At 39.9% G+C, this 25,486-nt stretch overlaps 1 protein-coding gene across 1 annotated transcript in view; it reads left to right on the top strand.

The window, feature by feature from the left end:
- The window catches only part of MAP3K13 (mitogen-activated protein kinase kinase kinase 13), a gene marked incomplete at its 3' end in the record, with an annotated part of 45,535 nt that overhangs the window by 5,504 nt on the left and 14,545 nt on the right, over positions 1 to 25,486 (top strand). Inside the window, exons 2-6 of the mRNA XM_080695823.1 lie at positions 3,894 to 4,077; positions 9,912 to 10,103; positions 14,661 to 14,819; positions 17,081 to 17,239; positions 18,834 to 18,942. Of these exons, the coding sequence (XP_080551949.1) occupies positions 3,894 to 4,077; positions 9,912 to 10,103; positions 14,661 to 14,819; positions 17,081 to 17,239; positions 18,834 to 18,942 (803 nt within the window). The remainder of the gene's footprint in view (positions 1 to 3,893; positions 4,078 to 9,911; positions 10,104 to 14,660; positions 14,820 to 17,080; positions 17,240 to 18,833; positions 18,943 to 25,486) is intronic.

The following is a 25,486-nucleotide window of genomic DNA, read 5'->3' as shown; positions in this document are numbered from 1 at the left end:
TACAAACATGCACCACCACACCTGGCAAGAAAGGGTTATTTAACAATTATTTTGGAATCACTAAGTAGAAATATGGGTACGATTAATTTATATCTGCTTTCACACTACTGTACACTAAAAGAAACTCCAGATGGATGTAAAAGCTAAATGTTTAAAAATTAGCTATAGATTGTGTGTGTGTGTGTGTGTGTGTGTGTGTGTGTGTGTGTTAGTAGGAATTGAACCTAGAATGTTCTACCTCTGAGCTCTACCCCCCAGCCCTTTTTATTTTTTTGATTTGAAATGGGTTTCACTAGGTTGTTGAGTCTCACTAAAATATTGAGGCTATCCTCAAACCTGCAACCCTCCTGTCTTAGCCTCCCAAGTACTGGAATTAACAGCATGCACCACCACTCCCACCACTATAAATAACTTTTAGTAGACTAGACAGTGGAAAAATAATGAAGTAAATGTTATACTATATAAATTTTTTTTTAATAGCCAGGCGTGGTGGCACACACTTGTAATCCCCACACTTGGGAGGCGGAGACAGGAGGATCACGCAGGTTTCAAGCCAGCTTCGCTGGCTTAAGAGACCCAGTTTCCAAATAAAAATATAAAACAGGTCTGGGAGTGCAGCCCGGAGGTAGAAGGGCTCTATTCCCAGTACCACCAAAAAATAAATAAATAAATAAATAAATAAATAAATGAATAAATAAATAAAAATAAAAATAGAAAATAATAAAAATTAGGCACAGCATGCATAATTGTTATCCCAGCTACTAGGGAGACTGAGACAGGAGGACCACACGTTTGAGCAACTTAGTGAAGCCCTCTCAAAATAACATTTAAAGCCGGGTGTGGTGGCGCATGCTTGTAATCCCAGTACTTGGGAGGCTAAGACAGGAGGATTACGCAGGTTCGAAGTCAGCCTCAGCTACTTAGTGAGGATCTCAGAAATTTAGTGAGACCCTGTTTTAAAATGAAATATAAAATAGATCTGAGGGTGTAGCCCAGAGATAGAAAGCCCCTGGGTTCCATCCCCAGTAACACACACACACACACACACACACACACACACACACACACAAGCTACTCAAAATACATTTTTTAAAAAAGCCTCAGCATAAAGAACAAAATTATATCATTCATAGGAAAATGGAAGGAACTAGAGAATATTATCTTTTTTTTGTTTTTGTTTTTGCAGTACTGGAGATGGAACCCAGGGGCATTATTCCTCTGAGCTATACCCCCAGCCCTATTTTTTATTCTTTATTTTGAAACAGGGTCTCACTGAGTTGCAAAGGGCCTCACTAAGTAGCTGAGGCTGTCCGCGAACCGCGATCCTCCGGTCTCAGCCTCCCAAATGTTGGGATGATAGCGTGTGTCACCACGCCTGGCTGGAACTAGAGAATATTATGCTAAAGTGAGGTCAGGCAGTCTCAGAAAGTCAAAGGTCATGTATTTTCTCTCATATGTGGAAACTAGAAAGAAAACAGGAAACAAGAGAGATTCAGATAAACCAAGAGAGAGACCAGCAGAATAATGGAAGGGTATGGGAGGGAGGTGGGAAGGAGAAGACTGAGGATTTAGGGAGGAAACAGTTCAAATAATGTGTCCATTTGAAGGTGTCACTACCAACCTCACTAACATATGCCGGAAGGGAGGAGGGGAGCGCAGGTGGGATGTGGAGGAAGACACAAAGCGCTGAGCGCGTGACGTCTGTTCACTTTGACTCTCACTAGGTTGTGTGATCACAATAAGCCAGTAACAGTTGTTTTTTTTGTTGTTTTTTTGTTTTTTCCAGTACTGGGGATGGAACTCAGGGGCATTCTACCTCCAAGCTACACCCTGTTTTTTTATTCTTTTTAATTCTTTATTTTGAAACAAGGTTTTACTAAGTTGTGGAGGTCTCACTAATGCGGAGGCCAGCTCAAACCTGAGATCCTTTTGTCTCAGTCTCCCAAGTACTGGGATTACAAGCATGTGCCACCATGCCTGGCTTCAATAATAGTATTTAAGATAGGAAGATCGCAGGTTTGAAGAGGACATCCTCAGCAAGTAGCAAGACTCTTGACAACCTAGTGAAACCCTGTTTCAAAACAAAAGATAAAAAAGGCTGTGTGTGTAGCTCAGAGGTAGAATGCCCCTGGGTTCAATCTATAGTACCACAGAATGAATGAATGAATGAATGAATGAATGAATGAATGAATGAATGAGCAGGCTCAGGATGTACTTCAGTTGTAGAAAGCCCTTTCCTAGCATGCAAGAGTCCCAGAGTTTAACCCCCAGTGCTGCAAAAAAATAAAAAATTTAATATCTAGGTGAAATTTATAAAACACTATTTTATGTCTAATTAAATTAGAATTTAAGAATTAGTGATACTACTGGCAGAGTTGTGGTGAAACCAATACATCCAGACATCATTACTGTCAGCAAAAACTAGCAAAATCCTTTTGAATAGCAATTTAGAATATATGTATTCTACGAGTAAGGAAAATCCTAATGGTTAAATTCAAGAAAATAAATTAAAAGCCAGATGTGGCAGCACATGCCTATAATCCCAGTACTTAGGAGGATTGCAGACATTTATTATTATTATTATTATTATTATTATTAATTATCGGAGTACTGGGGATTGAACCCGGGGCATTCTGCCTCTGAGCTACAAACTCAGCTCTGTTTTTTGAGGGCCTCACTAAATAGCTGAGGTTGACAGTGAACCTGCGATCCTCCTGTCTCAGCCTCCTAAGCACTGGGATTACAAACATGTGCTACCATGCCCGGCTTGCAGAACTTATTTCAAAATAAAAAATAAAATAGAGCTGGGGATGTATCTCAGAGGTAGAACCCCATGGGTTTAATCCCCATTATCCCCCCCCAAAATGAAAAGAAATTCAAAGAGAAATAAAAAGTAATGGGTGATGAATAAGGATAGTGGTATAGAGACAGGAAAATTGACCAAACATACAAGATCAAGGTGAGGATGTGGGTTGAAGTGTAAGGATATGTTTTGCTTGGAGGAGAGTATATTTGAGAGCTCTTACCTGCTTGATTTCAGTGGTTAAAAACAGATACAAATGCCGGGCGTGGTGGCGCACGCTTGTAATCCCTGCGCTTGGGAGGCAGAGACAGGAGGATCGCGCAGGTTCGAAGCCAGCCGTGCTGGCGTAAGAGACCCTGTTTCAAAAATATAAAATAGGTCTGGGAGTGTAGCCCGGAGGTAGAAGGGCTTCCAGGAACCCCAGTACCACCAAAAAAAAAAAAAAAAGATACAAATGAGCTGAGTATGGTGGCGCACGCTTGTAATCCCAGCATTTGGGAGGCTGAGACCAGAGGACTGTGGTTCACAGACAGCCTCAGCTACTTAGTGAGGCCCTCTGCAACTCAGTGAGACCCTGTTTCAAAATAGAAAATAAAAAATAGGGCAGGGGGTATAGCTCAGAGGTCGAATGCCCCTGGGTTCCATCCCCAGACCCGCAAAAAAAAAAAAAAAAAAAAAAAGACACAAATGAATATATAATACCAAGACCCATAGAAAAGTTATATCTTCAGGTGGGGGTTAAGGGGAGTGGTTTGTGTGTGTGTGTGTGTGTGTGTGTGTGTGTGTGTGTGTGTGTGGTGCTGGGGATAGAACTGGGGGGCTTTCTATCTCTGGGCTACACTCCAAACCTATTTTATATTTTATTTGGAATTGCTGAGAGCCTCACTGAGTAGCTGAGGCTGGCTTCAGACCTGTGTGATCCTGTCTCAGCCTCCCAAGCATGGGGATTACAAGTGTGCGCCACTGCGCCTGGCTTTATGGAAGTGGTCATTTGAGTGGCGTGAAGTTGGTACCTTCCAAATGGCCTTGTAGAATGGCCCCTGAGCAAATTCCCATATCTCTTCAAGCTTGTTTCTCACTTTGTGTCCAGATACTTGGGAAGTGCCCTTTGAGGAGATCTCGGAGCTGCAGTGGCTGGGTAGCGGAGCCCAAGGAGCTGTCTTCTTGGGCAAATTCCGAGCAGAGGAGGTGGCCATCAAGAAAGTGAGAGAACAGAATGAGACGGATATCAAGCATCTGAGGAAGCTGAAGCACCCTAACATCATCGCATTCAAGTAGGTCAAGGCTTTACTTTTAAAAAATAGATTTCTTTCCCCTAGTGTATACGCATAGGTTCCTGCTTTGGAAGACATTTGAAAAACATTCCATAGACTTAGCACTGTGATAACTTCTTTAGAAGCCTGAGCCATGTCTGTAAGTATGTTTGAATCTAGGGTTCATTTTGCTAAGTATGTCTTGCATGGGAAAGATGCACATAGGGCAGGGAAGGAGGGTTTGACTAGATAATAACCAGCCTATATGTAATAGATATTTATTAGTTTCCATTGGTATCCCTTCTTAAATATTGGCCTGTAATAACAGGTAGCTTCAAAATATAGCCTCAGATTTTGCTAATCCCTTTTCTAGTAATGCCAAGCAGAGCTTTCTAAATCTAATGATAGTAGACTTATTGATGTTACATTATATATTAAATTCATTTCACAAAGTGGTTATTTTTCAAGAATATGTGAATGTAGCTTTCTAGTCTAGGCCATTATTTTGTAATATTGACTAGGATCCCTAACAGAAGGAGAGTTGAAGGTAAATTTGTGGAAGTCACTAAACTTGAAAGTGCTAAGCTCTTAATATATGTAATCTCTTCTGGCTCCACTTTTCCCCTGAGCTCTCTCTCTTGCAAACCTTTAAATGTTGCCCTAGGCTTGAACAAATGGATGGTAAATGACTTTAGAGGGGGAAAGATGATAGCTTCTAAGTGGGATGAAAGTTTAGAAAGTAGAGCCAGGCGTGGTGGCGCATGCTTGTAATCCCAGTACTTGGGAGGCTGAAACAGGAGGATTGCAGGTTCTTGGCCAGCCTCAGCTACTTAGTGAGGTCCTCCGCAACTTAGTAAGACCCTGTTTTAAAATAAAGAATAAAAATAGGGCAGGGTGTGTAGCTCAGAGGTCGAATGCCCCTGGATTCCATTCACAGATGCGCACAAAATAAAATAAAATAAAATAAAATAAAGAGTAAAAAATAGAGTTGGAGGTGTATCTCAGAGGTAAAATGTCTCTGGGTTCAATCCCCAGCACTGAAAAAAGAAAAAGAAAAAGAAAAATAAAAAGAAAATAGAGCTTTGGCTATATTTGATGAAGCTACAGCTCAAAGTAAAATAATCTAATACGTTTTTTTCCTAAGCTAGGAGTGGCTTTTCCCAGCAGCCTCAAGAGGGATCCTTCCACCATAAAATTCTTGTTGCAAAGCTAAAAATGTCATGTAATAAGTCTTAATTGGAATCACGTCCCCAAAATAAAGAATATAAATCTTGAGTTCAGGTTTTATAGAATGGGTTTAAATGAGTACTGAATTAAGTTGCTTTCTCTCTCTCTCCTTCTCTCTCTCTCCTTCTCTCTCTCTCTCATAGTTATACTGGGGATTGAATCCAGAGTCATTTTACCTCTGATCTCTATCCCCTGCCCCATTTTATTTATTTTTTGAAACAGTCTCACCGAGTTGCTAAAGCTGGTCATAAAACTTCAATCCTCCTGTCTCAGCCTCCCAAGTACTGAGATCACAAACATGCACCATGATGCCTGGCTGTGAGGTTAAATTGTTATTCTCTTACAAGACTTTATGAAAAGGGAAAGAGGTGAAAGGAAGAGAGGCATTCACCTGGGATTCTCGGAGCAAGGGAAGTGTTAGGTTCATTTCCTTATGGAAGGGACATTCACACAGAGGATCTGAGATAGAGAGCTTCCGTTATGTAATTCCATCACTCATTGCCCTCTTAGGTTGGGAGGATCTATAACTAAAACGAAGTGCTATAGAAACCAATTATTAATTTTCCAAAAGATGGCAAATTTAAAAGATAGCAGGAGGATTATTTTAGGCAGACAGACTAATATACTTCTTCCCAAGTGGTGTGTCTTTCTAAATAGAAGAAAGAGCCAAGAATGTTTAAATTCAGATAACTAGGACACTGGGTTGAGGCAAATAGTCTATATATTAACAGGGCTCTTTGGCCTCCTGAAATGGCCTGTGGGTCCAGGGTAAGACAGCTTCCCAGGAGGATGTCCTAGGTAACAGAAGGTAGAAACATATGGCAAGATGAAGGAGCAAGAAGCTTCCTCCCACTCCCTTCCATTTTTTGCATCTTCTGGTCTCCTCCCAGTATCTTCCCCACCTCATCCTTTCAACTCTCCTACCCGCATGCAGTTCCTGCAGTTCTAAGCATTGCTGGGCAAGCAGTATCACACTCATGCCCAACCCAGCTGAAGATGCTCGAATGTCTTTATCTCGATGTGGAGAACAATACTGGGCTGTGTCCCTGGCCCATGACACCACACTCTTGAGGCATTGTGCAGTGTTACATTTGCAGCCATCTGCGCCATGTGTTGCTTGGCCAGTGAATCACATTCACAACCGTCTGGAAGATAAGAGAACATAATTTGATTTTAATACATTTCTCTGGACTGATTTCTGTGATTACAGCATCTTTTGAAGTTAGTTAGAACCATATAAACAGAGGAGTACAAGATAAGAATACTGTACTTTTTCTTATAAATTTTAAAAGTAATCCTTTAAGAAAACCCAACCCTTAGCCAGGCATGATGGCACATGCTTATAATCCCAGCATTTGGGAGGCTGGGACCAGAGGATTGTGGTTCATAACAGCCTCAGCTACTTAGTGAGGCCCTTTGCAACTCAGTGAGATCCTGTTTCAAAATAAAGGATAAAAAATAGAGCTGGGTGTATCTGAGAGGTGGACTGCCCTTGGGTTCTACCCCAAGTACCACAAAAAAAAAAAGGAAGAAGGAAGGAAGAAAGGAAGGAAGGAAGGAGAAGAAGAAGAAGAAAGAAAGAAAGAAAGAAAGAAAGAAAGAAAGAAAGAAAGAAAGAAAGAAAGAAAGAAAGAAGAAAGAAAGCCCAACCTACCAGGTGTGGTGGTGCATGCTTGTAATCCCAAAACTTGGGAGGCTGAGACAGGATCACAAATTTGAGGACAGCCTCAGCAAGGAGTAAGACTATCATCAGTCTAGTGAGACCCTGTTTCAAAATAAAATAGGGCTGGGGGTGTAGTTCAGGTAGAATGTCCCAGGGTCCAATACCCAGTACCACAAAAAAGAAAAAGAAAAAAAAGAAAAGAAAACCCAACTTGACTGCCTAATGAAATTCAGTGCTGAGGGAAGAAAAAGTAGCAATTAGAAGTGATTATTACAGTGTTATTTATAGCTACTCAGAAGCCTTGTCATAGTACTGAGCTGATGGAATGACTGCTTCTTACTCATCAGTCAAGAGAGATGAAAAGTTTAAAATATATTACCATTAGATCCATTCTATGTTTGTGTGGCAAGTTAAAGTATAGTTGAATAGGATGCTGAGTACCTTCAAACAAATATTTAGCTTGGTATGGTATTCTTAAGCACATTATATTACTTCTGCCCTATTTATTCATTATTTCTCAGAATGGTAACTGAATTATCTATTTGTAGTTGCTCTCTCTACTTGTGGACGTTTTTGTGGGTCTTTTTTTGTTGTTGTTGTTTTTTACCTTTCTTTAAAGTCAAATAATAAAGCTGGGTGTGGTAGCACTTGCTTGTAATCCCAGTACTTGGGAGGCTGAGATAGAATTGTGCAGTTTCAAAGCCAGCTTCAGCACCAGGCGCGGTGGCGCACGCTCGTAATCCCTGTGCTTGGGAGGCAGAGACAGGAGGATCGCACAGGTTCGAAGCCAGCCAGAGACCCTGTTTCCAAAAATAAGAAAATTGGTCTGGGAGTGTAGCCCGGAGGTAGAAGGACTTCCAGGAACCCCAGTACTACACACACACACACACAAAAAAAAAAAAAACAAAGCCAGCTTCAGCCACTCAGTGAGGCTCTCAGCAGCTTAGTGAGACCCTGTTTCCAAATAAAATATAAAATAGGTTGGGGTTGTAGCCCGGAGGCAGAAGGCCACTGGGTTCCATCCCCAGTACCACACACACACACACATACATACACACACACACACGCACAAATCAAATAATAGGAATTTGAAAATATTTTTATTAGAAACCAAGATAAGAATTCTGGGTAGCCTAGAAAATGGTGAGAGCAATACAAATGGTTCTGTGGCATTTGACAGGCACAGAAAGGCAGGGAAAATGCAGACTAATTAGGCTTCTTCATAACCAACATCATTACAAGGTCTTCGCATGCTCAGGACCTCAAGCCATGGCCTCTTGAGTTCTTTCATCACTTACAGCAGCCTAAGAGGTAGGACATGAATTGATCATTGGCTGAGGACTTTAACTGGATATCTTATAGACAGTATGCTGTTAACTTCTCTGGAAAGTGTCAAAGGGAGTTGTGCATACCCTTCAGAGGTAGATCACAGAGAATTGCACATGATAATTTTTTCTCTCACCTTGAGAAGAAAATTGTGAAGTAGACTTAATATGATTATTCCTGCTTTTACATGCTAATGGAATTAACATAAGCATCCCCAATATGTGTGTCTGTATGAAAGTTAAAAAGTTAAAGAAGAGGCCATGCAGTATAGTCGAAGGGCCAGGCTTTGAAGTTAGGCTGGGTGTGAACCTGTCACTTACTACTTGTATGAACTAGCTGTGGTCAAGACAAGTCAATTTTACACAGAGCCTTACCTGTAAAAGTGGCAGGGGCAATATCTATCTTAGAGTGCTTTGGAACATATTAAATAAGAAAGACATGGAAATGTGCCTCATATATGAGATACTCTTTTCCTGTTAGTGTCCTCGCTCCTGCTCCATGGCTCTGCACATGTTATGCTAAGGCTTTGTTCAGCTATGAAAGTCTAGATGAAGTTAAGAAATATTTATCAAAGACTTGCTATGAACTCCCAGGCCTTGTGTGAGAGAGAAAAGAACTTGAAGACATTTCCCTTCAAGGAGTCTATGATCTATATAACAGAGAAAAATGCATGTAAAAACAAAACTAGGACTGCTATGCGTATAGGAACTTAGAGAAGAGAAAAATGTTTTGGGACTGGAAAAATTAGGAAAGGCTTTGCAGAAAAAGTAGGAATTGATAGACATAGTTCTGCATAAATGAATAATACATTGTATAATGTTTTTATTACAAACAAAAATGTTTTTCAAGGACTGTATAAAATAGAAAATCAACTTTTTTGATACTCTGTCTAGTTATTTTAAATTTGAGCAGTTTAAAGTTGACAAAGAAGAATAATAAATTTTTTGTTTAAATTCTGTCTCTAGCCGGGCGTGATGGTGCGCGCTTATAATTCCTGCCCTTGGGAGGCGGAGACAGGAGGATCGCGCAGGTTCGAAGCCAGCCGCGCTGGCTTAAGAGACCTTGTTTCCAAATTAAAAAAAAAAAAAATATATATATATATATATATATATACACACACATATGTATATATAATAGGTCTGGGAGTGTATCCCGGAGTTAGAAGGGCTTCCAGGAACCCCAGTACCACCAAATAATAATAATAATAATAATAATAATAATAATAATAATAATAATTTGTCTCTATACTATATAAAACCCTCTAGCTAAAATGAAGATATTTTAAATTATTCTTAATAATACAAAGCAATACAATATACAGCATACACAAGCCTCAAAAAAGGGCTTCTTTGTCCCAAATGGAATGGTCCCACATAAAACCACCAAACACAGCATAGCCTATAGACATCTGGAGTGAAAAGAACAAAATAAAAATTGTCTATATACAAAGCAGAGAAACCTGTAGACTAGAGATGTTATAATGCTGATTTAGGAATCAGGAATTATTAACTATATACATTTTGAAAATCACTTGGATAGAAAACTTGTCCTTATTAAATATTTTAAAAATACAAGTATATATTTATACATGTATGTTTTATGTGTGTATTTATGTACATTCTTATGTTTTTCTTGGAAGGGGTGTTTGTACTCAGGCTCCATGTTATTGTATCATCATGGAATATTGTGCCCATGGACAACTTTATGAGGTCTTACGAGCTGGCAGGAAGATCACGCCTCGATTACTAGTAGACTGGTCCACAGGAATTGCAAGTGGAATGAATTATTTGCACCTCCATAAAATTATTCATCGTGATCTCAAATCACCTAAGTGAGTTCTGTAGCCATTTGTTAAATCTATTTGTTGTATTGTTTTGAAATAAGGAATTATTATCAACCATAGTTGAAGTTTTCAGATATCATACTTTGAGTTCAGATTAAGTCAACACAGTGGGTAATTCTATTTACATATCTTTTGGATTATTGCCTTTTGGATTACTTTACTATATGGCAGATATATCCAGTCCTGACACTAGTTTTCTATTTTTGGGAGGCTGAGACAGGAGGATCGCGGTTCAAGGACAGCCTCAGCTGCTACTTAGTGAGGCCCTTTGCAACTCAGTGAGACCCTGTTTCAACATAAAGAATGAAAAATAGGCTGGGGGTATAGCTCGGTGGTAGAATGCCCCTGGGTTCCATAAAATTATTCATCGTGATCTCAAATCACCTAAGTGAGTTCTGTAGCCATTTGTTAAATCTATTTGTTGTATTGTTTTGAAATAAGGAATTATTATCAACCATAGTTGAAGTTTTCAGATATCATACTTTGAGTTCAGATTAAGTCAACACAGTGGGTAATTCTATTTACATATCTTTTGGATTATTGCCTTTTGGATTACTTTACTATATGGCAGATATATCCAGTCCTGACACTAGTTTTCTATTTTTGGGAGGCTGAGACAGGAGGATCGCGGTTCAAGGACAGCCTCAGCTGCTACTTAGTGAGGCCCTTTGCAACTCAGTGAGACCCTGTTTCAACATAAAGAATGAAAAATAGGCTGGGGGTATAGCTCGGTGGTAGAATGCCCCTGGGTTCCATTCCTAGTACCACAAAAAGAAATTAAAACATAAAAAATAAATTGTACAACTGTACAACAAAATTCATTATTATCTGAAGTATCCACCTTCCATCATTTCAGACAATTAATTACAAATTTCCCCCACCTGAAGGTTTGGTTTGCTGTTTTCATACTGTGTTCCAAAAATTTTTTAACTGAATTCAGAAATATATGCAATATAGCAGGATAAACATGAATAAGAAACATAGGCAAAGAAAAATCAAAACATTAGAACCAAATTTTATTCATGAATGTATGCCACGAGATTCTGCACAGTTGTTTGAGGTGGGCTGCAAATTTGACTTTGAGCTTCTGAGAGTATAATCAAAGGAGAAAACAGTCACCATGTTCACAACGGCCATAAGAAAAATCGTTATTTAAAAGCAGAGCTGTTTCCAGTCATCTCTGTTTTCAAAATGATTCCTTGGTAACCGATAACCACTGAAAAGAAGTGTTTATTCACTTCCCCAAATTGCATGAGGGAAAGAAAAGAATTGATAAAGAAGTATATCTCCATGTAGTTTCTATTTTTGAACGTTATTTTTATTATTTCTTATCACATTTGGTTTAGAGAAACAGAAAAATTAATCTCTTTTCAAAAACATGTTTACTTAGTGCTTTCATGGTTTTAAAAAATTTAGATATCAATTATTACATCTTTTATCCTGGAAAAACTATGTGGCATAGATGTGACACTATTATTCATATTTTATGTAAAAGAAACTGAGCCTCGGCCCAAAGTCACGGGGCTAGGACTTGAATACACACCTTTTAAGCCAAATACTACTTCATTATGTGAAGATAAAAGATTCACAATGAATCCTGCCTTTTCTCCATAAAAGATACAAATTAGTCCTTGGTTATAAACTTATATCAGCTCTTAATTATCACCACCAGTCTCAACTGTGCTATTACTGGGGTTAGTTTACTGAACAATTTTCTCGATTTACATGTTAAAAAACATTACTATGTCCCCGCAGTGGCACACGCTTGTAATCCCAGCATTTGGGAGGCTGAGACAGGAGGATTGTGGTTCGTGGACAGCCTCAGTTACTCAGTGAGACCCTGTTTCAAAAATAAAGAATAAAAAAATAGGGTTGGGGGTGTAGCTCAGAGGTAGAATGCTCCTGAGTTCAGTACCACAAAAAAAAAAAAAAAATTTACCATACAAGCCAGGCATGGTGGCAATGCTTGTAATCCCAGGACAGCCTCAGCTACTACTTAGTGAGGCCCTTTGAAACTCAGTGAGATTCTGTTTCAAAATAAAGAATGAAAAATAGGGCTGGAGAGTGTAGCTTGGAGGTAGAATGTCCCTGGGTTCCATTCCCAGTACCAAAAAAAATACTATATAGTGTTCATTCTTTCTGTTCATAGTGTGTGTGTGTGTGTGTGTGTATGTGTGTGTGTGTGTGTATGTGTGTGTGAGAGAGAAAGTGTGTGTGTGTGTGTGAGAGAGAAAGTGTGTGTGTGTGTGTGTGTTTTACTGGGGATTGAACCCAGAGGCAATCTACCTCTGAGCTATACCCTCGGCCCTATTTTATTATGAAACAATCTTGCTAGTTTTTTGAGAGTCTCACTATTTGCTGAGGAGGGCCTAGAACCTGTGATTCTCCCATCTCAGCCTCCCAAGTACTGGGATTACAGACGTGCACCACCACGCCCACTGCTTTTTGTGTGTGTATGTGTGGTACTAGGGTGGAACCCAGGGGCTTTCTACCTCTGGGCTATACTCTCAGACCTATTTTATATTTTATTTGGAAACAGGGTCTAAGTTTCTGAGAACCTCACTAAGTAGCTGAGGCTGGCTTCGAACTTGTGTGATCCTCCTGTCTCAGCCTCCCAAGTGCTGGGATTACAAGCGTGCGCCACCACGCCCGGCCCGTCTGTTGCTTTTGCCATCCCCTTCATATATGTAAAGTATGTGAACTACTTGCCCAAGACATCTTCAGATGATTTTCCTTTTAACCACCATGTTCTCTCTGAGAATTAATTGTAGACAGAAGGAATCGGGAAATCCTAGAGAATATAAACTCACATGCCACTTTCCTTAACTCCTGTCATTTAAAGGCTAGAGTAATGAGCTGGTCATTCAGAGAGGCTTCCCTCTGTTAACAGTGCCACCCCCAACCCCAGTGGCCTCAGCCTTTCCGGTTTCAAGTGAACTTTGAGAAAACAAGTATTGACCTGGATTGCCGTAAACAGAAGTTTGATTACCTACATTAAACCTGCACTCTGTGTAATCCCAACTTGTTTCAGATGATTTCAGAAAAGTCCCAACATTATGTCATCTTTAATCTCCTCCCAAATACATTTCTTCTTCTCATGCCAACTGAGGCAGGAGAGGAAGTTCCTATGATGATTCTCTTTCTAGGGGTTTATCGTCTTTTCTGACTTTCATGCTGTAAGATACCATCAGTTTCCCACTTATCTCAGATAGCCCGTAGCATTTTGACCCTCATGCATTATCCCAAGACTAACACTGTAAAATCAAAACTCCTGATTTATGTAAATTTGACATATCAGGTGCAAAACCAGGGGAGGAATGTGGATGAAGGTGTTCTGAAGCAACTGTAAACACAAAGGTGTTCAGTAAGCAGAGAGCCCCTTGGCACTGGGGCGCAGGCAGGCACATGTGAAGTCCTGGTTCAAACAGAGAGGAAGAAAAAGATTCATAGTTTTCTTTTTTCTAGCCTTCTGGAGTTAGATCCTGAACATTAAGTCTCTAGTTGTTAAAAATAGGTCCCTCTATCAGTAAGGCTTTGACATTCTAACTCATTAGGTTCTGAACAGGTTTTTTATTTTTATTTTTTCAAGTGAATTCAGCCTAGAGTTGTGAGACTGACAATACTTCAGATTTGTATTCACCTGTAAGTCTAGCAAAAGATTTGCTTCAGGTGCATTTCAGATAACTCTGGGAAAAGTAAAACATGAGTTGCGTGGCACCTACTCGAGGCAGATTTAGTCCGACTTTCCCGTATCAGCACTGGTGGAATCGCACACAGTATTCACATTAGTCTTGTAATGTTATGAGTCCCTAGTGTCATAGTTCTTTGATGATATTAATTGGCCATTGTTTAATGTTATGGAAGTGTTTTCCTTAGTGGGCTGGCTAAGACTGTGAGGATGGAAACTGATAGGTGCTTTATGTATCTTAATGTATTTGATTCAAATTAAATCCTATGGAATCACTAGTACAGGCCATAATCCTTTATCCAAAACTGTTGAAGCCAGAGGATTTCAAAAAAGATGACATAACTGCAAAACCTTGGACATCCGGGAAGTCTGGAGCAATACCCTGTAATGACCCACATTAACATATCTGTGACAAAACCTATGAAATTCACACAGAGTGGGATAAAGTGAGTTTGATATATATATATATATATATATATATATATATATATATGAAAAATACTTGTATGCTGTTTTAAAAGTTTTTACATTTCTGATTTGTGGATAAGATATTATGACCTGAATTGTCTCTATTTTATAGATGAGAGCATTGGCTTAGAAGAGTTAAGTTACTCGGTTACACAGTTAGCAGGTGGTAGAGGCAGGATAAAGTCAAGTATTAAAGCCTGTTCTGCTAAGCTGAATTACAAGTGTAAGTGATACTTTTTCCTGAGTATAGTTAATACCCAGTAACACCAGAAATCACAAGCTGAATTCTACAAGGTAGAAGGCAGCAAATGAAATCTTTAGTTACCATTTAGAATCATGGTTTTCATTAGTTCTAATGCTCTGGATGTTTTTTTCATTTCTTTTTAAAGTGTTTTAGTGACTCACACAGATGCAGTAAAAATTTCAGATTTTGGTACATCCAAGGAACTCAGCGATAAAAGTACCAAGATGTCCTTTGCTGGCACTGTTGCATGGATGGCTCCAGAGGTAATACGAAATGAACCTGTCTCTGAAAAAGTCGATATATGGTGAGTGGTGCTATTTGTGCCAACTAGAAATTCTTTCCCCACTTTCATCGATAGCATATTGACTTCCCAGAATATTCTGTAGTGTTGCATTGCTCCCTTCTGGTTGATTTTGGTCTTATCTGAGACACTACAAAAACTTACCTATTCTTGATGACCCAGGTTATCATTATACATATTTAATGTACTTTGCTGTGATCCATTTATGTGCTGTAGACCTATTTGAAGTGTATAAGACTATTTGGCTTTTTATTGAATAGCTCTTATAGGATATGCTCTTTCTTTTCATCTTTACCAACTTTTCCTTTGAGTTTATAAGCACTTTTAGCAATACTTTCCCTGTAATTGCTTTTTTTCACCCTTAACATTGGCAACTAGAAACTTTTAGGCTTTGCCAAAATAACAGCATATGTTAAAATTGCATGTAGCAGCAGCCTAAATAGGATAAAAAGAAATACGGGATCATTTGTAATTTGGGTAATTACTAAAGCATCCTTTTTAGGGATTGTAGCAGTTTATGTTCCTGCCAGAAATATGTATGTTTCAAAGTATTTCCAACAAAATATGCTATACCTTTGGGTTTTTGAAAATTATATAGGTAAAATGGTGAAGCTGGGCATGGTATCACACACTTGTAATCCCAGCATTCAGGAGGCTGAGACAGGAGGATCCCAGTTCGTGACCGGCCTCAGCTACTTAGTGAGGCCCTTTGCAACTCAGTGAGACCCTGTTTCAAAATAAAGAATAAAAATTAGGAATGGGGGTGGAGCTCAGAGGTAGAATGCCCCTGGGTTCCATCCCTAATACCACAAAAAAAAAAAAAAAATGGTACCTTAGATGCCGTTTTCATTTGCATCCTTGTTATTATGAGAAAGGCTATACATTTTTATGTGTAGAAGCCACTTATAATTTATTTGTGAACTATTCATGTCCTTTGCTCAGATTTCTGATCTTCATGCTTATCAAAAAGGTGAATTTTAGATACTTTTTACATTTTTATTTTGTTTATGGCATTTTTTCTCATGTTGTTGTTGTTGTTATACTAGGGATTGAACCCATTCTACCTCCAAACCACGCCATTAGACCTATTTTGTTGTTTTAATTTTGAAACAGGGTCTTGCTATATTTCTGAGGATCTCACTAAGTTGCAGGGGGCAGCCTCAAACCCATGATCCCTCTGTCTCAGCCTCCCAACTACTGGGAATACAGGCATGAGCCACCATGCTCAGAAATAAAAAATTTTAATGTAGTTTATCAACCTCTCCTTTTTTGGTTTCTAGATTTCATGGTTCGGAAAGCCTTCATTACTCTAAGATTATTTTTTCTTTTTCTTTTTTATTTCTTTTTGTGTGTGTGTGGGTCTGGGGATAGAACCCAGGGGCATATGGCCTCTGAGCTACACCCCCTGCCCTATTTTTTAAATTTTTTTTATTATTTATTATTTTTTTGGTGGTACTGGGGTTCCTGGAAGCCCTTCTACCTCCGGGCTACACTCCCAAAACTATTTTATATTTTTGAAACAGGGTCTCTTAAGCCAGCGCGGCTAGCTTCGAACCTACGCGATCCTTCTGTCTCCACCTCCCAAGCACAGGGATTACAAGCGTACGCCACCATGCCTGGTGCTTTTATTCTTATATTTTGAAACTGGGTCTCACTGAGTTGCAGAGGGCCTCACTAAGTAGCTGAGGCTGTCTGCAAACCGCGATCCTCCAGGTCTCAGCCTCCCGAATGCTGGGATTACAGGTGTGCGCCACCACGCCTGGCTTAAGAGTATTTTTTTAAATTCCCTATGTTTTCTTTTAGTTTTTTATACTTTCATTTTTTGTGCTTATTTCTTCAATTCATTTAGGATTTATCTAGATGTAAAGTGAGGGATAGATTTAATTTTCCCCAGTTGTCCCAATAGCATTTGTTAACTAAATCAATTTTCCTACTAGTTTATGATGTTATTTCTATCATATGCTCATTTTTGGTATGTATTTCTGCATTTCTATTCCAGTAAATTAGTCTGGCTGGAATAATTAACCAGAATTCATTTTGAGACTTTATGTCTTAATATCTGGTAGTGTTGGTTACCCTTCACTAATTTTTATTTTTCAGAGATTTCCTAGATTTTTCTGTTTTTCTTAGAGTGGTATTCAAATTTTAAAGCTGTTATATAAAATATGTATATCTGTATTAATCTGATTAAAAATTAACAAAGAACTAAATATAAACCAGTCATTCTGAAATATTTTCTTTACATGTTCCTGCTACTACTGTAGGTCTTTTGGAGTGGTGCTTTGGGAGCTGCTGACAGGAGAGATTCCTTACAAAGATGTAGATTCTTCAGCCATTATTTGGGGTGTTGGAAGCAATAGCTTACATCTTCCAGTCCCTTCCACTTGCCCTGATGGATTCAAAATCCTTATGAAACAGACATGGTAAGAAATATATTTATTCTAATAATCTGTTTTACTTTCCTCCTCAAAAGCATATATTAAACTTCTCTAGAACAGTAGGAGATCTCTAAGATGATTTGAAGTGAACCACCTGGTGATCAGGAGCTTTGGAGTTTGAGAACCTTGGTTTCAAATACTGGCTCTGCCTTTTTCTTTCTGGTGTGTGTGTGTGTGTGTGTGTGTGTGTGTGTGTGTGTGTGTGTGTGGTGCAGGGGATTGAACCCAGGGACATTCTACCTCTGAGCTATACCCTTACCCTATTTTATCTTTTTATTTTGAAACTGTGTCTCACTAAGTTGCTGAATCAGGCCATGAACTCACGATTCTCCTATCCCAGCCTCCCAAGTACTGGGATTACAATCATGTGCCACTTCACCCAGCGATGCCTCTGCCTGTCTTTCTTTCTTCTTTCTTTCTCCTTCCTTCCTTCCTTCCTTCCTTCCTTCCTTCCTTCCTTCCTTCCTTCCTTCCTTTCTCTCTCTCTCTCTCTCTCTCTCTCTCTCTCTCTCTCTCTTTCTCTCATACTGGGGATTAAACCTAGTAGAATTCTAAATCTGAACTATACTCCCAGGTCTATCTTTTTTTTTTTTTTTTTTTTTTGCAGGTCTGGGGATAGAACCCAGGGGCATTCGACCGCCGAGCTACACCCCCTGCCCTATTTTTTATTCTTTACTTTGAAACCAGGTCTCACTGAGTTGCAGAGGGCCTCACTAAGTAGCTGAGGCTGTCCCCGAACCACGATCCTCTGGTCTCAGCCTCCCAAATGCTGGGATTACAAGTGTGAGCCACCATGCCCAGCTTCCCATCCCTATTTTTTATACCTTTATTTTTTAATATTTTTTATTTTTATTTTTATAGTACTGGGGATGGAACCCTGGAGCATTCTACCTCTGAGCTATACCCCAGTCCTATTTTTTATTCTTTATTTTGAAACAGGGTCTCACTGAGTTGCATAGGGCCTCATTAAGTAGCTGAGGCTGGCCGTGAACCCGGATCTTCCTGACTCAGCCTATCGAGTACTGGGATTACAAGCATGTTCCACCATGCCCAGTTTATTCTTTTATTTTGAAACATCTTTTCACTAAGTTGCAGATGACCTCACTAAGTTGCTGGGGCTGGCCTTGAACCTGCAATCCTCCTGTCTCAGCCTCCCAAGTTCTGGGATTACAAGCATGCTCCACCACACCTGGCTGGCCTCTGACTTTTTCTATCTGTACGTTAGGACAAGTCATTCAAGTGTCAGTCTTCTCATAGCAATAGCACCTACTCATAGAGTTATGCTGTGATTAATGAAAATTTATACATTTATAAATGAAGAATTTGGTATGATAACTTAAAATAGTATGCCTTAGTAAATGATAGCTATTATTATTTTACCAGTCCTAAAAGACTTTGATCAAATAGGTCACTGATTCTGGATCTCCATTTAATCAGGAGAGGTATCTCTAACTACATTTTCTTTTTACCCTTCAGTTCATCAAAGCTGATGTACATTTGTCTACAATATAGCCATTTTGGAGTAGAAACATATTTCATAAAGTAGAGTGATTTTTTTTTTCTTTTCTCTCACTTTTAGGCAGAGTAAACCTCGCAACCGGCCTTCTTTTCGGCAGACACTCATGCATTTAGACATCGCGTCTGCAGATGTACTTGCAACCCCACAAGAAACTTATTTCAAGTCTCAGGTAAGCTGGGAAAGTCTACCAGGTGCTAGTGAACAGGCAGGGAACTCTCCGAAAGGAAAAATCTTAGAAGGGACCATTCTCATCCTTATAGCAATTATATAACCTATACTCATTGTGAAATAGTAATTATGCTGTTTCATGCATATGACACTTTGGAGTTTCTAAAGCATTTTACATATATTTGAAAAGAACATATAATAGGATTAATTCTTATAGTGGGTCTAGTGAAATTGTTGAAAAAGTATAATGTATTTCCATTTGAATTGGAATTATAGCTGACCTTCATGAAAAAATATTGCTTTTGCTAGAGTAGAAAAGCTGAAATACAGAAGAGGGATGTTACATGCTAGAAAGATCCCATGAGAGAATTAGGTGCAGGGGAAACCTTTTCTCTGATTCTAAAAATATTACTTAGTAGCTTCAAATACAATACAATTTAATGTATCTGAAGGTTTTCCTGTACTAAAACCGTCTGAAAACTTAGGGCTTATAACAATGAGCGTTCCTTTAGCTCGCCATTCTGTGGTAGGCAGTTGTGTTGCCTCTGCCTTGGTTCACTCTCAGGTCTGCAGTCAGTTGCTGGTTGGCCAGGAGGCTGGCCAGCTCCCGATGGCCTCATTCACAAGCTGGTGATACCCTGGCTACTTGCTGGAGACCTCTGTTCTCCTCCACGTGGCCTCTGATCCTTTGGCAGACTAACTCAGGCTTGTTCACATGCTGTTCTCAGGGCCACAGGTGCAGCAAGAGAGCAAGGCCTAGTGCGTAAGTGATTTTCAGGCCTGCATTCGCACCATGCCTGTACTCTCCTATTGGCTGAAGTAAGGCACGGTCACCCAGATTCTAGGGGACTGAGAATAAAAGTCACCTCTTGACAAAAGAATCTAGGACTTTGAAAGGGCATGGATATAGTCGGGGAAGAATTGTGGCTACTAAATAAAAATGCCATAGCGGTCATAAGGACTGGTGGTCTGACCACCATCACTGTGGAGAGGGTGTGGTAGGAGATGAGTATATGCAAGGTCTTTATTCTTACCAGACCCAGGCAATATCTAAAGGTGCAAAACCATGGCTTTTGAAGTAAATATGGTAATCCTAAATTACAGCTTTATAATTACAGAATTTAACTAGAGTATTAACAACTTTCTTATTTTGTATAGCTTTCTCATTTCATGGTATTATGCTTCTAAAGTGAACTTTTGTGCAGTTAATTCCAACTTCTTGCTGACTTCTAGTATCACTTCAAAGATCCATTCTCAGAAAACACATTTTTTTAACCACTTGACTAAAAAAAAGTAGACCAAAATACAAAGAAAGTTATGCTAACCTGGGAAGGGAAAATAAGAGATCTACACATTGTAAAGGTAAGGCTAAGAAAAATGTTAATGGAGAAATATAGTTTGGTGTCTCCAAGTATAACTGGAGAAGCTTCTTTCGCAGTTCTCAAAGTACAAAATAGGGGCTTCTAAGAGTCCCTAAGACTTTCAAGACATCCATGAGGTCAAAGCTATTTTAATAATAATATTAAATTGTCATTTGCTATTTTCATTCTCATTCTCTCAGTAGTATAAGTAATGTGGGATAATGACAGCTTGGATGGCTAATGGAATGTTTGTTTATATGTTCTTGCACATAATTTCTCAGTTTTAGTTTCTGCTCTGATAAATATCAGACTAGACATAAACAAAAACTACTTGGGGTCTTCAGTAATTGCTGAAAGGATAGTGAGGTTCTGCCACCTAAAATTTTGAGAACCCTTGTGATAATACATTCAACATCCTCTATAACTCCCTCTCCCCAGTGGGTAAGGCATTTACCTACCAGGAAAGTATCTGTTTCAAAGTGCTGGAGTTTGGGATAGGCATCACCCTGGGCATTAAAGTCCTCAGCTGTGCTCTTCTGCCTGCCCAAACCAGAGGCTTGGAGTGCTTGCTGTTCTGATGTCTCCACCCATTAGGCCCTCCACCACTGAGGAATATCTTAATAAGGGCACAATTTTTTTGTAGTTTTTTTTTTTTCGGTAGTAGAGGAAATAGCTAGAGGTTGTTTCACATGCACTTGCACAAGCACGGTTTCACTCTTTCTATAGCAGTTTGTACCCAAAGCCTCACCTCCTTCCACTGCTAACAAGACATTCTTAGTATCATTTATCAATCAGTGGTTATTAGTCCCTGGCCTCCGCCTTCAACCAAAACTGTCAGTCAGGAGTGTTGCCCAGAGTCCAGCTGACCCCTTCCTGGGAGGAAAAGCTTCAGCCATTTCTTTTTTTCTTCTTCTTTTCCTTCTTCTTTCTTTCTTTCTTTCTTTCTTTCTTTCTTTCTTTCTTTCTTTCTTTCTTTCTTTCTTTCTTCCTTCCTTTCTTCTTGTGGTACTGGGGATGGAACCCAGGGGCATTCTACCTCTGAGCTCCACCTCCAGCCCTATTTTTTATTCCTTATTTTGAAACAGGGTCTCACTGAGTTGCAAAGGGCCTCAGTAAGTAGCTGAGGCTGGCTGCAAACCACAATCCTCCTGTCTCAGCCTCCAAATGCTGAGATTACAAGTGTGCACCCCCATGCCCAGCTTAGCTTTAGCCATTTCTAAGCAGCAGCAGCAGCAGCAGCAGCAGCAGCAGCAGCAGCAGCAGCAGCAGCAGCAGTAGCAGCAGCAGCCGCAGCACACGTAAGGATGCAGAGCATAGAGAACAGACGACAAAGTGGCCAATCTCGGTACAAGAGTAAATTTTGCCAAGACTACTGCTGCATTTTCAGGAAATCGCTCATTTGTCTAAGAAGGCAATTACTGCCTCTGGTATTCAATCACATTTCATATGAGTTTTAGAAACACTTTAGCCTTGTCTGAGCACCAGCTGCTGGGCACCTTGCCTCTGAGTTCTCCCTGTGCCTCTGCATCATTCTAGCTTCCTCTTGTGCATTAGTCAGCTTTTTGTCACTGTAGCCAAAATACCTGGCAAGAATAATTTAGAGGGAGGAAGGTTTATTTTCTCTCACAGTTTTAGACTTCAGTCCATGGGTGGCCGGTTCCGTTGCTCTGAGTGTGAGGTAAGGAGAACATCATGGCAGGAGGGTGTGGTGCAGGAGAGCTGCTCACCTCACAGCAGAGGGCAGAGAGGTGCTAGAGAGAAGACCAGCCCTGCTAGAGCATACTCTGTGGCTGAAGTCCTCCAGGCCTGCCTCCCAGAAGTCCATCCATCCATCCATCCATCCATCCATCCATCCATCAGTGGGCCAGAGCCCTCACGATCCAGCCACAGCCCAAACCCTAGCTCAACATGAAACTTGGGAGGAATTCCAGATCCAAACTGTAACATGCTGGGACAACCCAGAGATTCAGTGGTTGAGAGTTGCAGGGACACCATGCTTGTCACAGGGCCTTGCAAGTAGTCTCCTCACCAATGAGTATGTGCCAAGGCTGGGTACTCATACGAGGGAGGCAGCAAAGAGGACTCAGTGCCAGCTGAGGGTTGGAGTGGATGCTATCTAAGGCTGTTCTGATTCGGTCTATGATTTCCTGGCATCTTTCTTCTCCATTCTTTAAACTAGGTGGGAAGTGGCTCAATGATTGTTATTGTTGTATACTTTTAAAAATTATAGTAAAATAAATATGGCATAAAATTTGTCATTTTAATCAGGTTAAGTTCAGTGGCATTCATTATATTCACAATGTTATGAAACTCTCACTACCATTTCTAAAAACTCTATTTCCAAATCACCCCATTAAGCAATAACTCTATGCCCTCTTGCCTCTAGCCCCTAATCTCTACTTCACTTTGTTTCTATGAATTTCCCTATTAAATTAATTTAAGTGGAATTATAATACAATATTTGCCCTTTAGTGTTTGACTTGTTTCACCTAACATGTTTTCAAGACTCATATGTATTGAAGCATGTGTCAGAATTTCATTTTATTACTTTTTATAGCTGAATAATATTCCACTGTATATACCACATTTTGCTTATCCATTCATCTTGTTAATTCAACTTCATTTTTCCATCTATAATGTGGGAGGCAAAAGAAGCAGCATTTGTGTATAAGACCTTTAGTCTACAAACTTAATAACTGGAAAAGACAGAAACCTAAATGATATGGACTTTCCTAGTCCTTCTCTGGGACATAAAGATGATACATTAACAGTGGTCATCCACTATTTGATTTTTCCTTTATCTGCTTACACAGGACTCAAGTAACTTGTTAAGCACTCACCTGCCCCTTCCTCCCCCCAACACACTTATACCTGGGGAGTTCCCAGTGAGGGGTAGGGATCTTGGCTCATACTATCATCTGCTCTGCCTTCTGCTGACTCTGGCTAAACACAGCCATCTCTTGCCTGGCATCTGCCTGGTATTGCCATATTGAAGAACCCCAAAGATTTTCTGCTAAAAGATTGTGTCCCCAGCTGCCATCCACTGATGCTATTGTATTCTTGAGGCACTGCCCTCACCTGCCAAGAGCTACTGTCTCCCACTGCGGCTGAAGCTCTGGAGTTCTCCAGATTCCAACCTGCAGGTTGTTCTGTTCACACAGTGAGCGCCTCCTTTCCCTCTGAGTTGTCCTCTGTGAAAGGTAGCCGTGGCCCGTGTTTGTAAGTATGTGAGTGAAAGCAGGGGACACGCCCACTGGTTCAGGGATGGTGGCTTCATTGTAGACATCTTCCCTCATGAAGTCTCCTCTCTCAGCGGTTTGGCTGGCTCTGCAGCCTCATACACATTGGCTTCTGGCCTGCCCCCCTCCACTTCTTCAGATGTGCCAGATATGTCTGGATAGCAGACTAAGCTCAAATTGGAACACCGATTGCATAGATTCTCAGTTTGTCTGATGAAACTCCAAATTATTATCTACCAGGAATATGATTCCTTTGAGGAAAATGCATTATTGGTTAGTTCCTGGTATTTTCATCATCTGCTTTCTTACTGTTTTCAATTCAGAAGGAGCTTTTAAGCCAGCTGGCATGGACTTGTAATCCCAGGCTGAGACAAGAGGTTCGCAGGTTCAGAGCCAGCCTCAGCCACTTAATGAGACCCTGTTTCAAAATAAAGGATAAAATATAGAGTTGGGAGTGTGGCTCGGGGTTGAAGGCCCCTGGTTTCAATTCTCAGTACTGCAAAAAAAAAAAAAAAAAAAAAAAAAGATGAAGAAGAAGAAGGAGGAGGAGAAGGAGGAGGAGGAGAAGTTCTTTTAATTTTGCCATAATGACAAACTAGATATCAGGAGGTTTCTTTCCTCTAGAATATTTTTTTTTTAATCTGACCTGTAACATCTGCTTCCTTACCACGAGAAGGAGATGTTCCTTCTGGGTCTCTTCTTTAAGTATTGTCCTAGGCTTCCTTGACAAGTGTGAACAAGTGAGGATGCTCAACTCTGACCCTCTCTCTTATCCTTCTTTGTTACAACTGTTCACACTTGTCGTTCTTTTAAATGGCCTTTTAGCCAGGCATGGTAGTGCTCACTTGTAATCCAGTACTTGGGAGGCTAAAACAGGAGGATCGCAGGTCCAGCCTCAGCTACATAGTGAGGCCCTCTGCAACCTAGTGAGACCCTGTTACAAAATAAAGAATAAAAAAAGATTAGGGCTGGGAGTGCAGCTCAAGAGTAGAATGCCCCTGGGTTCCACCCCTAGTACCAAATAAATAAATAAATAAATAAATAGACTTTTAAAGTTCAAATGCTCTTCCTACTCCATGCCTTTTATTTGTTTTTTGCACTGGGGATTTAACCCAGAGGCATTCTACCTCTGAGCTACAACCCCAGCCCTATTTTTCTTTTTATTTTGAAACAGCGTCTCACTAAGGTTAATGAGAATCTCACTACTTTGCTGAGACTATCCTTGAACCTGCAATCCTCCTGTCTCAGCCTCCCAAGTACTGGGATTACAGCTGTCTATCACCACACCAGCTCTACACTCCATGCCTTTGATCTGATGATTCAGAGAAAAGCATTACCTGAGGCTCAGTGAAGCCTTCATTTACTGCTTAGATGTTGTTAAAGATTTACCCAACAATAGATAGTGTGTTCTTGACCTTGGCTTTCTTTCTTTCTTTCTTTCTTTCTTTCTTTCTTTCTTTTTTATTTATTTATTTATTTATTTATTTTTTTTTTTTTTTTTTTTTTTTTGTGGGTCTGGGGATTGAACCGAGCCACACCCCCAGCCCTATTTTTTATTCTTTATTTTGAAACAGGGTCTCACTAAGTTGCAAAGGGCCTCACTAAGTAGCCGAGGCTGGCCAAGAATCTCCATCCTCCTGTCTCAAGTACTGGGATTACAAGTGTATGTATGCTACCACACCTGGCTTGACCTTGGCTTCCTGATGTTGGGCAAGCTTGTTTGTTGCCTGAAAGTCAACTTGTGAGATCCTGTTTCAAAATAAAGAATAAAATAGAGCAAGGAGAATAACTCGGTAAAATACCCATGGGTTCCACCCCCAGTACCAAAAATAAAATTTTTTAATGGAAAATTAAAAAATAAGAAAACTTCTCCATTTAGCTTTTATCTAGAAATTGTAGACCATATTCCAGCAGAGGTTTTCCTGCTCCCTATAATTTAGGTAAA

The sequence above is a fragment of the Muscardinus avellanarius genome, assembly GCF_963383645.1.
Source record: "Muscardinus avellanarius genome assembly, chromosome: 5".
Taxonomy (NCBI): Eukaryota; Metazoa; Chordata; class Mammalia; order Rodentia; family Gliridae; genus Muscardinus; species Muscardinus avellanarius.
This window is presented reverse-complemented; position numbering and strand designations above follow the sequence as displayed.